At 46.2% G+C, this 13,725-nt stretch overlaps 1 protein-coding gene across 3 annotated transcripts in view; it reads right to left on the bottom strand.

Moving 5' to 3' along the window:
* Positions 1-13,725, bottom strand: part of ZBTB7C (zinc finger and BTB domain containing 7C) — a 366,470-nt gene that overhangs the window by 98,582 nt on the left and 254,163 nt on the right. The window contains exon 1 of one of the 3 annotated variants that reach the window (XM_086960360.1): positions 6,803-7,086. The exons of the other annotated variants lie outside the window; for them this stretch is intronic. Coding sequence (XP_086816486.1) covers positions 6,803-6,813 — 11 coding nt within the window. The 5' untranslated portion in view covers positions 6,814-7,086. Of the gene's footprint in view, positions 1-6,802; positions 7,087-13,725 lie in introns of those variants that run through there. 3 annotated transcript variants of the gene reach the window in all.

A 13,725-nucleotide genomic window follows, 5' to 3' on the forward strand; every position in this document is an offset into this window, starting at 1 on the left:
CATTCTCTAAATAATTCCTTATTTGCTACCTTAGACAAAATGATTTCGTACCTGATTAAAAAGCTAATGCTACTTAAAATTATATTTATATACTATGTTAATATTTATGGTGAGAATTTTGAGTACCCTTAATAAACCACTCTGGAAGTAAAGTGAAGGCTCATGGTCTGATTTGCTGTTGGTGGGAACACTGCCTGTCACCACTTCCTGAGTTCATCTTTTGCTTGTTGTACCTTTGTGCACTTATGATGTCTCAGAGCTTTCTGAAAAAGCCATAAGCCGGCCTGTCAGACTCTACAAAAAGACACACAATGAATAAACATACTTTCAACTTTCTCCCCGGCCTCTGTGCCTTGGTTTCTAATCCTTCTCATGAAGAAAAAAGACTACCACCAGGTGCTAGGAACAACCACAAGGGCGGAAAAAGACCAACCAATAGACGCTAAATCTTCACCGCCATTAGAGTGGAACATTCTATCACAGAAAGTTTCAGGAAACTTTAAGAACAAATGCACTAAAACAGTTACTTGTATTTTCACCTTTAATGGCCCTAAGTAAGTATCCAATGCAGGGGCAAAACTACCGTTGGGCGGCAGGTGCAGTGGCACCGGGGCCCAGAGACCCAAGCGGCCAATTGAACCCTGATAATTGTTATATTTTATTATCACTGCAGCAGGTAGAGGGTTCATTTATTTACTTTGTTTGCACCAGGGTCCATTTCATCTTTGCTATGCTACTGATCCAATGTAAGAACATTAAAAGCAAGGGAACTCATTACTATGAAGTAATTCTCATTTAAATATATACGCATTTCCTTTCCACGTTGAGGGTGTATCTCCTGACCTAGAAGATGCACAAGCAACTACCTCCATAATCACATACCCACAGCTCAATAAGCATGACTTGGCCACCTAATGTACCGTAATAAACCATCACCAGGTGCATCAGAGTCTGGTCTGGTGATGTAGCCCAGGGACGAGCAGGAAAGTACCTACTGTGCTGATTCTGCAACAAGGCTAGTCCAGCAGCAGGATGTGTGCCCTTCACACAACCTCAACATCATCTCCTACGCCTCCACGCAGTAACCACGGCCAAACTCCAGAAAAGACTACAACCCATACAGAACGCCTCCCCTTTCCCTTATCTTTGACATCCCCTGCCACACCCACATCACAGCCCACCTGAGAGGCCTCCACTGGCTCCCAGTCAACATGAGGATCACCTACAAGCTCCTCACCCATGCACACAAATCACTCAACAATGCCTGACCAGCATACCTCAACAAATGACTCACCTTCTACACCCCGAACCGCCAGCTTCGCTCCGCGGACCTCGCCCTTGCCACCGTTCCACGCATCCACAGGACGACCACCGGCAGGAGATCATTCTCCTACCTCGGCGCCAAGACATGTAACACCCTCCCCACCCTTCTACGACAGACCCAGGTTCTGCTGACCTTCAGGAGACACCTCAATATCTGGCTGTTTAGCAGTAGCTGCACCCCCCTCCCCCCAAGTGCCTTGAGGCCCTCACGGGTGATTAGTGCGGTCTACAAATGATTCAGTGATTGATTAAATGTCAAAAACATAACATAATGTAATACGTCATACAATAAGATGAGACACCAGCATACTGCCCCACGTACACCGCCACCACTCCCTCCATTTGTGGACACCAAACGTCTGCCTAAAACAAGCTGTGGGCAGTGTGAAGTGTGGCAACTATAGAAACAGAGGAAGGGAACATACAAAAAACAATACAAAACCTTATGAAAAATGTACACTTGCTGCAGGTAAAGGAGAAACTGGTAGGAGTGTACATAAAGGTGGGAAAAGTAAACCCACTAAATGTTTAATAGCCAAGGTTACATTTCAAAAGACAGTGTGAGATATCACATACTCCCCATACATCTACCCACTCACCATGCCTCTAGCACAACGCTCCCCTCCCAGTGCCTATTATTTCCATTCTCATCATACACCTCCAGTGCATCTTCTTCCTGCCCTTCCCATACATCTACTGTTAACATAGTCCCTTCTTCATGCTTTCCCTAAACATATACCCCTCCCGGTGCCTCTTCTTCCCAGTCTCCCACACATGTACCCCTCCCAGTGCCTCTTCTTCCAGTTCTCCCCGGACATGTCCCCCTCCCCATGCCTTTTGTTCCAGTTCTCCCCATACATGTACCCCTCCAAGTGCCCTTTCTTCCAGTTCTACCCGTACATGTACCCCTCCCAGTGCCTCTTCTTCCCGGTCTCTCACACATTTACCCCCAACAGTGCCTCCTCTTCCAGTTCTCCTCGTACATGTACCCCTCGCAGTGCCTCTTCTTCCAGTTCTCCCTATACATGTACCCCTCAAAATGCCTCTTCTTCCAGTTCTCCCCATGCATGTAGCCCTCCCAGTGCCTCTTCTTCCTGTTCTCCCTGTACATGTAGCCCTCCCAGTGCCTCTTGTTCCAGTTCTCCCCATACATGTACCCCTCACAGTGCCTCTTCTTCCAGTTCTCCCCGTACATGTACCCCTCCCAGTGCCTCTTCTTCCAGTTCTCCCTATACATGTACCCCTCGCAATGCCTCTTCTTCCAGTTCTCCCCATGCATGTACCCCTCGCAGTGCCTCTTCTTCCAGTTCTCCCTTAACATGTACCCCTCGCAGTGCCTCTTCTTCCAGTTCTCCCCATACATGCACCCCTCGCAGTGCCTCTTCTCCCAGTTCTCCCCATGCATGTAGCCCTCCCAGTGCCTCTTCTTCCAGTTCTCCCTGTACATGTAGCCCTCCCAGTGCCTCTTCTTCCAGTTCTCCCCATACATGTACCCCTCGCAGTGCCTCTTCTTCCAGTTCTCCCCGTACATGTACCCCTCCCAGTGCCTCTTCTTCCAGTTCTCCCTATACATGTACCCCTCGCAATGCCTCTTCTTCCAGTTCTCCCCATGCATGTACCCCTCGCAGTGCCTCTTCTTCCAGTATTCCCTTAACATGTACCCCTCACAGTGCCTCTTCTTCCAGTTCTCCCCGTATATGTACCCCTCGCAGTGACTCTTCTTCCAGTTCTCCTCGTACATGTACCCCTCGCAGTGCCTCTTCTTCCAGTTCTCCCTATACATGTACCCCTCGCAATGCCTCTTCTTCCAGTTCTCCCCATGCATGTAGCCCTCCCAGTGCCTCTTCTTCCAGGTCTCCCTGTACATGTAGCCCTCCCAGTGCCTCTTCTTCCAGTTCTCCCCATACATGTACCCCTCGCAGTGCCTCTTCTTCCAGTTCTCCCCGTACATGTACCCCTCGCAGTGCCTCTTCTTCCAGTTCTCCCTATACATGTACCCCTCGCAATGCCTCTTCTTCCAGTTCTCCCCATGCATGTACCCCTCGCAGTGCCTCTTCTTCCAGTTCTCCCTTAACATGTACCCCTTGCAGTGCCTCTTCTTCCAGTTCTCCCCATACATGCACCCCTTGCAGTGCCTCTTCTTCCAGTTCTCCCCATGCATGTAGCCCTCCCAGTGCCTCTTTTTCCAGTTCTCCCTGTACATGTAGCCCTCCCAGTGCCTCTTCTTCCAGTTCTCCCCATACATGTACCCCTCGCAGTTCCTCTTCTTCCAGTTCTCCCCGTACATGTACCCCTCCCAGTGCCTCTTCTTCCAGTTCTCCCTATACATGTACCCCTCGCAATGCCTCTTCATCCAGTTCTCCCCATGCATGTACCCCTCGCAGTGCCTCTTCTTCCAGTTCTCCCTTAACATGTACCCCTCGCAGTGCCTCTTCTTCCAGTTCTCCCCATACATGCACCCCTCGCAGTGCCTCTTCTTCCAGTTCTCCCCATACATGCACCCCTCGCAGTGCCTCTTCTTCCAGTTCTTCCCGTACATGTACCCCTCGCAGTATCTCTTCTTTAAGTTTTCCCTGTACATGTAGCCCTCCAAGTGCCTCTTCTTCCAGTTCTCCCCGTACATGTACCCCTCGCAGTGCCTCTTCTTCTAGTTCTCGCCATACATGTACCCCTCGCAGTGCCTCTTTTTCTAGTTTGCCCCATACATGTACCCCTCGCTCTGCCTCTTCTTCCAGTTCTCCCTATACATGTACCCCTTGCAGTGCCTCTTCTTCCAGTTCTTCCCGTACATGTACCCCTCGCAGTATCTCTTCTTTAAGTTTTCCCTGTACATGTAGCCCTCCCAGTGCCTCTTCTTCCAGTTCTCCCCATACATGTACCCCTCGCAGTGCCTCTTCTTCTAGTTCTCGCCATACATGTACCCCTCGCAGTGCCTCTTTTTCTAGTTTGCCCCATACATGTACCCCTCGCTGTGCCTCTTCTTCCAGTTCTCCCCATACATGTACCCCTTGCAGTGCCTCTTCTTCCAGTTCTCCCCGTACATGTACCCCTCACAGTGCCTCTTCTTCCAGTTCTCCCCATACATGTACCCCTTGCAGTGCCTCTTCTTCCAGTTCTCCCCATGCATGTACCCCTCGCAGTGCCTCTTCTTCCAGTTCTCCCTTAACATGTACCCCTCGCAGTGCCTCTTCTTCCAGTTCTCCCCGTACATGTACCCCTCCTCATGCCTCTTCTTCTAGTTCTCCCCATACATGTACCCCTTGCAGTGCCTCTTCTGCCAATTCTCCCCATACATGTACTCCTTGCAGTGCCTCTTCTTCCAGTTCTCCCCGTACATGTACCCCTCGCAGTGCCTCTTCTTCCAGTTCTCCCCGTACATGTACCCCTCCTCATGCCTCTTCTTCTAGTTCTCCCCATACATGTACCCCTCACAGTGCCTCTACTTCCAGTTCTCCCTGTACATGTACCCCTCGCAGTGCCTCTTCTTCCAGTTCTTCCCATACATGTACCCCTCGCAGTGCCTATTCTTCCAGTTCTCCCTGTACATGTAGCCTTCCTAGTGCCTCCTCTTCCATTTCTCCCCATACATGTACCCCTCGCAGTGCCTCTTCTTCCAGTTCTCCCCTTACATGTACCCCTTGCAGTGCCTCTTCTTCCAGTTCTTCCCATACATGTACCCCTCGCAGTGCCTCTTCTTCCAGTTCTCCCCATACATGTACCCCTCGCAGTGCCTCTTCTTCCAGCTCTCCCCGTACATGTACCCCTTGCAGTGCCTCTTCTTCCAGTTCTTCCCATACATGTACCCCTCGCAGTGCCTCTTCTTCCAGTTCTTCCCATACATGTACTCCTCGCAGTGCCTCTTCTTCCAGTTCTCCCTGTACATGTAGCCCTCCCAGTGCCTCCTCTTCCAGTTCTCCCTGTACATGTACCCCTCCTCATGCCTCTTCTTCCAGTTCTCCCCATACATTTTCACACAAAAAATATTAGCATTGAACTCCTTGGCTCACAATGCACTTTGTTAAATGCCGAAGAAACTGTCTTTGTAAAATCTACAACTCAAATATGTATGTTGAAGTAAGGGCTATTAGATAACTTGTAATAAATGTTTCAGTGTTCAATGCTTTTGGCTATCAGTCACTCGCATATGTTCAAAAAAGGCAACGTACCAATACTGTAAACATAACCGCCTATAGCTGTCCAGTGGTAGATGGATCCTGTAAAGGGGGTGCAACGAGGTTTTCAGATCATATTTTCCGAATGCATTACTATTTTTAAACCTTTAGCATCGATTTCACCCCTCTTCAGGCCGCACTAATAGGATAAGTATAAAAATGGGATTACAAGTACTGTGTCTAATACAACTGTATGTACAGTACCCATTCAGCTCTCTGAAGCCCGCGAGGCTCTGGGCTCATCTCAGGGCCAGTGGGTCTCTTAAAGGGGCTGCAGTGAGCTCAGTGGAGCACCCTTACACGACCCACAGTGCATAGCGGCGTTCTAATGTGACTGACGTAAGGAGTGATGGTCCGACAGGACTGTCTCCTCCACCGACTCCGGTGGCAGCCATGTGCACGTGGCTTGCCAACAGCAACACCAGCGCTCATGCAATAAAGGAATCAATGCATCTGCAAAACACATGGAAACCAGCTTCACAAGAAACAACAAGAATAATAACGGAGAGTTTATTAAAATGAAATAATGCTTCTATATAAATTATACCAAGGCTATCTGGACTTGGAACACTGACTACAAATAACACCCACATGGTTAAAAACCGCCCTTCTTCACAATCAGTGCAGATTAGTATTGTCTGGAAGCAATCCATTCAACCCAAACCTAAAACTCCTGGAAGACAATAAAGTTAACGCCAACTCATTTCCATGCAAACTTTTTTTGGGATAAAGATACTAGTGGCTTGGAAATTCCAAAGGTAAACGTACAAAGGTAAACATAATGTCTTCAAATGCACAGACCAGAATGTTCAAAACACACAAGTGGTTCGCGATGCTCACAATTCCTGCAAGAAGTAGACCATACACTGTCGTGGTATCACAGAGGAGTTGCACAATGTGGATAGCATAGATTAGAAAGTGGAAGTAATTGGAGAGGAATAGATGACACCAGAATTGCAAGAGTTAATTCTGTTTAGTTTAGTATCAAGACACTACATTTAGCAATGAGTGAGCCCTATGTAGTGTCTTACTCCTCACTCTGTGGGAAGGGTGTGTTGTACAATACTCCTGCTCCCTCTCCGCACAGTACGCCAAAGCTAGGATAACAATCAACAAATATCCAAAAATAGCACAAAAATCAAAATACAAAAAGTCTACAGTGAACCGTGGTGGAGAAGTGTCATACCATAAAACAAGAATTTATTTGTAAGCGAATCATTGCACGGAAAGCACCTGCCACTGCGAAGGCTGCCGACATTGAGTATCTAGGCGTAGAAGGGAAAAAGCGACAAAAGCCTTAGCTGTACCTTTCAAGCATGTTTCGGAGTCCAGCCAACACCTCTCGACTGCTGAATCAAAGCCTGGAGCCTTGGAGTCGCTGCATTCGGTTCCATGCCAGAGCCGACTCAAGCGGCAGCTGGGCTCCGCGAGGGCTAGGGACCACCACAAAATTGGAAGGTTGCCTCTTCGGGCCAGCTCGACCGCGGCTGCATGCAGGATCCACGTCTGCCATGCGAAAGCCAAAACACCAACCTCCAGCGAGACACTGAGTCCCCTCAGGTCTGATAGCATTCCAAACAAGGCGTTCCTTTTGGCTCCCAAGCCTGCCGCACCACCTATGAGCAACGGCAACACCTAACCACCCCCCCCCCACCCAACAACATCAACACGTCAGACCTGTAGGTAAAGACTAGCCATTGTGTCTGCTCTCAGCAGGCAGAATTCAGGCCGAGACTGTGATTGCAAACCTGCCCTGGCCACACCCAAGACTATATTCGTGAAACCACAGCCAAGCCCAGGCCTCCCCCTGTGATCACAGCTTTGTAAACTGTAGTTTGAAGAGACTTTCTTTGCTTACGCGAAACTTTCCCATTTCCTTTCCTGAAACAGCTTGCTTCATGCCACGTGAAGGAAAACAAATACAAAAACAGAAATACAAAAAATGAAATATTTCCGTATCTAGGAGAACAGGGTTCGTAGTAACAAGATGTAAGCGTGCCCTTCTTTTACAGGAAGGAATGCCAGCCCATAAACTGTGAGCATGTAGTAAATTCTCTTCTTACATCGCTTAATCAAGTGGTGTAGGATATCACATTTTACTGTTGGAAAAACCTTAAATCTTGGGAAATTAAATATTCAACAAAGCAATAAATTCCATACTTCAGACAGGGGAGGTACACCACGGTCCTTGCAGCAGAAGTGTGGAAGTACTATCCAGTGAAAAGAGAATGCTCTCTGCTTTAAGATTCAAACTTGTATTCTTTCAAACTTTGCTTGGTGCAAACTATGTATGTCAATTCACCAAAATGCCAGGGACAGTGGAAGTGACACCACACACCCTTTCACTTCCAAACCCTTCAAAAGGCTGATCCTTTCTGACTTTCACCCTTAGCCTTCAACGACCTTCTGAGCATGGGTCTAAGACACATGTTTATTTCCGGTTCCTGCTGCCACAGCCATGTCCCCTGAGCCCCTGGATATGTCAGGAAGTGCCAGAGGTGGCAAAACGAAGAGTTGAAGAGACGGTCATCTCACTTTCTCAGGGGCCTGGTATGTGCTACTGTACGAGCACATGCACGTACATGCATGTGTGTAAATAGGTATAGCAATTTGTGTGTGCATGTGTTCACGCACATGTGTGTGTGCGCACGCATGCGTGTGTGAGAGTATACCCATTGGCCTACACTCAAACATATAACAATGCACTATACATCTGTGAACTCCTTGGCCTCCACTAGAATTCTTGCGTGTGCACAGGGTCCACACGTATCTGTGGACTTGCTGTACCTGCAAAGATCCACGTATGTAAACTAATGGTTTCCGTTGCAGCACATGCACATTTGTTCTGCAAAACTATCATAAAATGTCAAATGCTACTCAAAGAATCCATCAACCTTAATTCAATATATACACAAACAGTATAGAAATGATCACACAGACAATTGATCCAATATGTTAGCTCTTTGATATCATAGAATACTGCTATTGTATTGTATTTGTTCTAAACCGGTGGTCATGTAATAGAGGTGCTGTACATATCAAATGGTACATAAGAGTGGGATAGCGCTAGAAACCATTGGCATCTTTGGTGCTCAACGCTCGCTGCTCATTCGCCTTCGTTTCACTCAACTTTTTATTTCGTTGCAGTTGGGGACCTGGGCCTAGATGTATCATCGTTCCTATTTGCGATTTCTTAATAGCGATTTTTACCGAATCGCTATTAAGAAATCGCAAAATGGGATGTATGTTTTAAATCGCTATTTTTTTGCGATTCCTTATTATTCCTAATTTGCGAATTCGCACGTTGCGAATTCGCAAATAAGGAATAATTTCCCATTTATTCCTATGGGCCAGGAGGCCCATAGGAATGATTGCGAAATAATTCTCAAATTGCGAATTCGCTATTTGCTAATCGCAATTTGAGAATTATTGCAAGGGTGCAGGGGTGTCTCATGGACACCCTGCTGCACCCCTGAAACGTACACGTGTGTGCATATGGCACACAAACATGCCCTATGGGCATGTATGTGTGTCACATGCCACCCTCAAAATTGCCACATTTTGGTTTTTGAAAGGATTTCGCAAATTAACATGAACCTCAAGTTCGTGTTAATTTGCGATTCCTTAACCTGAATTCGCAAACTAAAAAAGCTTCATACATGGCATTTAAGGAATCGCAAAATTGCGATTCCTTAAATGCTTGAGCAAAATAAGGAATCGCAATTTTTTGCGATTCCTTATTTTGCTAATTTCACATACATCCCAAAAGATGCAAAATGTCAGTTTGCGATTCGTTAAGGCCGAAATTCTGCGAATTTCGGCCTTAACGAATCGCAAAATGCTTGATACATCTAGGCCCTGATCTCCTCGTCACTTTTTTCTTATTTGAACTCTTCTTAATTTCTGGGCACTTTGTCATTTTAGTTCATCTTTTGTTTTTAATAAGATTTCACACTTTTCGTCCTTATATGTTCCCCTAGTCCTGAAGGCAATGCAACTTGCCCCAGGCTGCAGGAGGAGTTGAGCCCTTATTTGAAACTTGCATTTGCCACAGTCTTCTGTTTATTACTTTTGAGAGTCAGAGGGCGCCCTGTTGCCCGGACAACAGCTGCCCCCTCATACCACCTGTGGATGATAGCAGCCATTTTAAGACTGCCATGGCTGGGATGGCTCATGGCTTCATGCCAACAGTACGCTAAGACAAGCCCGTCTGCACCAATCCGTGCACAGACTAAGCACAGGACATACTATGCTGCCCTTCTGCCCGCTAACCGTGATCACCAACTCAAATACTTGAGTGCAATATGGGTGTGAGGGGGGAGTAAACAGGGAGGAATAATACAGCGCATGCAGTAGATACATGGGTCACAGAAATGAGATACGGCGACACATGGAGAGGATGAGCCCAGCTGGCCTAGGAGAGAGAGAGCACTGCATAAAAGGCAACAAACAGGAGGAATGCGGTCTCCCAGGGCGGGATGGATGGGATGTAGGAGGAAGGATGTACCACAGAGTTGGCACAGGGCGGGACAAAGAGAAGGATGATATGATGTGCGGGTCCAGTAGGCAGGGCATAGCATATGGCAGTGGTTCCTAAATTGTGTGCCGTGGCTCCCTGGGGAGCCGCCAAACCTAGCCAGGAGAGCCATGGACCAAACACTTAAATGCATTTATTGTTAAAGGGTCTGTTGGCTTTAGTTAAACTAATTAGACTTAAACGCATGATGTCGATGATTTGTAAGTGACATGCCTAAAGTTGTAAACTTAGTGCTTAACCCCTTCTGCGCTTTTGACGGAACCGTTCTGTCACGCACCTCGGGTGAGCTGTGCTAGTGACGGAACGGTACCGTCACGGCCCGCTCGACTCGCCTGCGCGGCGCGTTCTATTGAGCGGGCGCATTCGTGACGGAACCGTTCCGTCACTAGCACAGCTCACCCGAGGTGCGTGACGGAGCGGTTCCGTCACAAGTGCAGGTGATCTGTGCGACCCCCCCACCCCCTAGCACTGCAGCGGAATTGCCGCCGCAGTGAAGGGGTTAATTGATGGCATGTCGAGGGAGATGATCTCCATATTTCACTGGATACCCACATTCCAACACTCCCAAAGTAAGCAGAAGTTGCCAGATTAATTTTGTTAGACTCATTAATATATTCGTTTTTTTCCAAATGCATTTTATACCAATGCAAGTTATCAGGAAAGTACAGTTGTCCTGTAAATTAAACACACTAAGTATTATAAAGTATTGACATTTGTACTTGTATCATAGGTACTTCTGATACACATTTCTTTCAGTACACACACTTTTCTAGACAGGGCCTGCTGTCTCCTAAAACACCATATATGGCATAATGTGAACATCTGGAAGCAAGAAAGAGGGACGTTTAAAAAAAAGGGAAAACAAGAGGAATTTATTTTACTTGCATTGATTTGGAGGCCATGTTAGGGAGGAGACAGCAAAAATAGAGCTGTATGTGGTTTACAAAATCGTGAGTCACCCTGCTGAGACAGGTGTGTTGGCACTTATGACATGGGTAGAAATGGAAGTGTATGCAAATATTCTTCAAACGCAGAAACACTTTGCCAATGAGGCCTACATGCATAGGGGTGCTATCTAGCACTGTAAGTGGGATAACAAGTTTGGGAGGGTACTCTAAAATAGGCATTGGCAAAGAAGTGTAACTAGGAATATTTTATTGGAGACACCGCCTTAGTAATACAAAACACCCTGCTTGCATGATTATAATACCTTCATCAGCTTCATCCCAATCATTTTCAGGGAGAAAATGCAAGTACTCCGGAGGTTGAGCTTACACCACCCAACCTCCAAAAAATATATAACAATGGGGAGCCATGGGCAATGGCCAATGGGTCAAGGGAGCCGTGGGTCGAAAAAGTTTGAGAACCACTGGCATATGGCATGGAGTGTTGCGTCTGAAGGGTGGGGGGTCGGGCCCTCCTGTACGGGAAAATCACAATGCTCTTTAACATTTCTTATGGCAAAATTCTCTCTGGTTTGCCCTCCGAACAGTGTGCTCTTAGAAGGCGCTCAGGCCAACGCGATGTCCACTAGCCTTCAATATGGTATTACCCATGCTCTGTCCTCCGACTGATCCAGTAGTTGCTATTGCTATGTCACTGACTAGCTTGCTATATCGTCTTGATACCCTATTGGGTGAGTAGCCACGCTTTATAAATCCTGTTTAATTGATTGATTAAGCTTCTCCTCCCCTTCCCTAGGCACCATGGTACAGTGCCAAAGTAAAGTTTCTTGAGCAGCAGTGGAAATCAGCTGAACAACAATAGAACAACACTTTTGCTCTGCTCTCAGGACTACGCATGGCATGCCCAGAAATTGATACAATTCAGCTAATCATAGGACCTGCCCCACTTGCCATCAGGACCACACCCATAGGCACCAATTCTGCTAAGGAGGATTGGGAGCAATGTAGTGCCTAGTCAGAAGATCCTTTAAATATTGGGAAAATTGGTGACATTTATGGCTATTGTGTCAAGACACTTGTAATTTTAATGTCCTGCAGTTTTATTGTGATTGCGTGATGGATCCCTACCTTGTGAATACCACAGGTGTGTGTTCTAATGATTATTTTTACAATACAGTTCTGGAGAAGTTTTTCGGTTCTGTACTTGAGACCATGTAATAGTGCCTTTTCTGTTCTATTAGTGGCTCTTCCAATTGTACTGTTTTTAGTGACTGGGAAATAAATATCTACCCATTTACCAATTAAATTACTGGGATACTCTTTACCTCCACACTAGAAAGGAAGGCAGGGAACTGTGGGGTTGCATTGAGGCCCTTGGGATGAAAGCCAGGGGGAAGGGTCTCTCTCTGTCTCTGCTTGGTTTAGTGGCCAACCCTGGTGGACTTCCATCCTTCTGCAGTTAAGGGGAGCACAACCAAATGATGTGGATAGTGACACAAACGAGTTCGACAAGGTTCTGAGGAACTGGTGGGAATAGGATGGTCATTCCTCCAAAAGGAATACACTGCAACTGGGGATCCAAGTTAGCAGAACTTCTACCGATCTATTTCATGCACCCGAAAGGAAGTGATCTATAGAATACCCAGAATGCATCCGCATAGGTGGGTATCACTACATTACCAACAGCATCATCTCCTACCAACAACAAACACTTAACACAAAAGACATCATATGCCACAACCAACTGACACAGCTGAGGTATTGCAGATAGTTTGACCTCACAACGCCACATAAGATAATAAACAACACACTTTGCTATGCACATTTCCCAGCGCTGCACTTGGGTGTGCAGTGCCACATGTGGATGCACTCGGGTGGGCAGTGCCCCGCCATGCGACCTGTACTTAGACGCTGCTGTACTACTAGGCAATAACAGACAACATCCAGCACAACACAGTATACAGAACAATGTGCACACATACAGCATAGCTCAGACATTCCATGCAGTTGATCATAACCAAACTCAATAAATGTACCAACAATAATAGTATACAACCAGAAATGAATTTTCAACCCCTTCATGTTTATGTTTCTGTTCATGTTCTGCTGCTGTAAAGCTCTCTGATGCCCTTCGGGTCATGTAAGCGCTATATAAAACTCCCCCCCAAAAATAAAATAAATACACAAAGCCAAGTAATGCACATGCCAGTCCTTCAGATGACGCTGAATGGAACAGGTAAAAGCCTCTGGCTACACACAACACCAAACATACACAACATATCATTCACTTGCAAAGTACTAATGATAGTAGTTAAGAAAAAATTGGCTCTGTTGGGTAAGACACATTACTTTGTTATTGCTGATCAATGCAATCAAGAACAATAAATCTCTGATACACGCCTAACTTGAGAAATGAATGCTCAAATTACAAAATCGTGAAATCAAATGCTTGTATTGTGTAATTTTTCACAGAATTCATTCAATTTATATCTGAATTACTTCATTCAAAGATAACATACAATGCATGATAGGACTGTCAGAAATAGTACAAAAAGTTGACTTAGAGTGAAGAGTGCTCAATGAGTGAAGAAATATACAGTGCAAGGTGATTTCCTATATACAAATATATACAAGTGTTTCATTGGCCAGATGCTTATTTTCAACCAAGGAATCCTAGTGTTCCTATTGGGATTCTGGTGGTTCTCGACCATTATGACATGCGTCGACGTTTCGACGTAATGTGTCTTACCCAACAGAACCAATTTTTTCTTAACCATTAATTACCCAG

This window comes from Lissotriton vulgaris, chromosome 3_1 (genome assembly GCF_964263255.1).
Source record: "Lissotriton vulgaris chromosome 3_1, aLisVul1.2, whole genome shotgun sequence".
Classification (NCBI taxonomy): Eukaryota; Metazoa; Chordata; class Amphibia; order Caudata; family Salamandridae; genus Lissotriton; species Lissotriton vulgaris.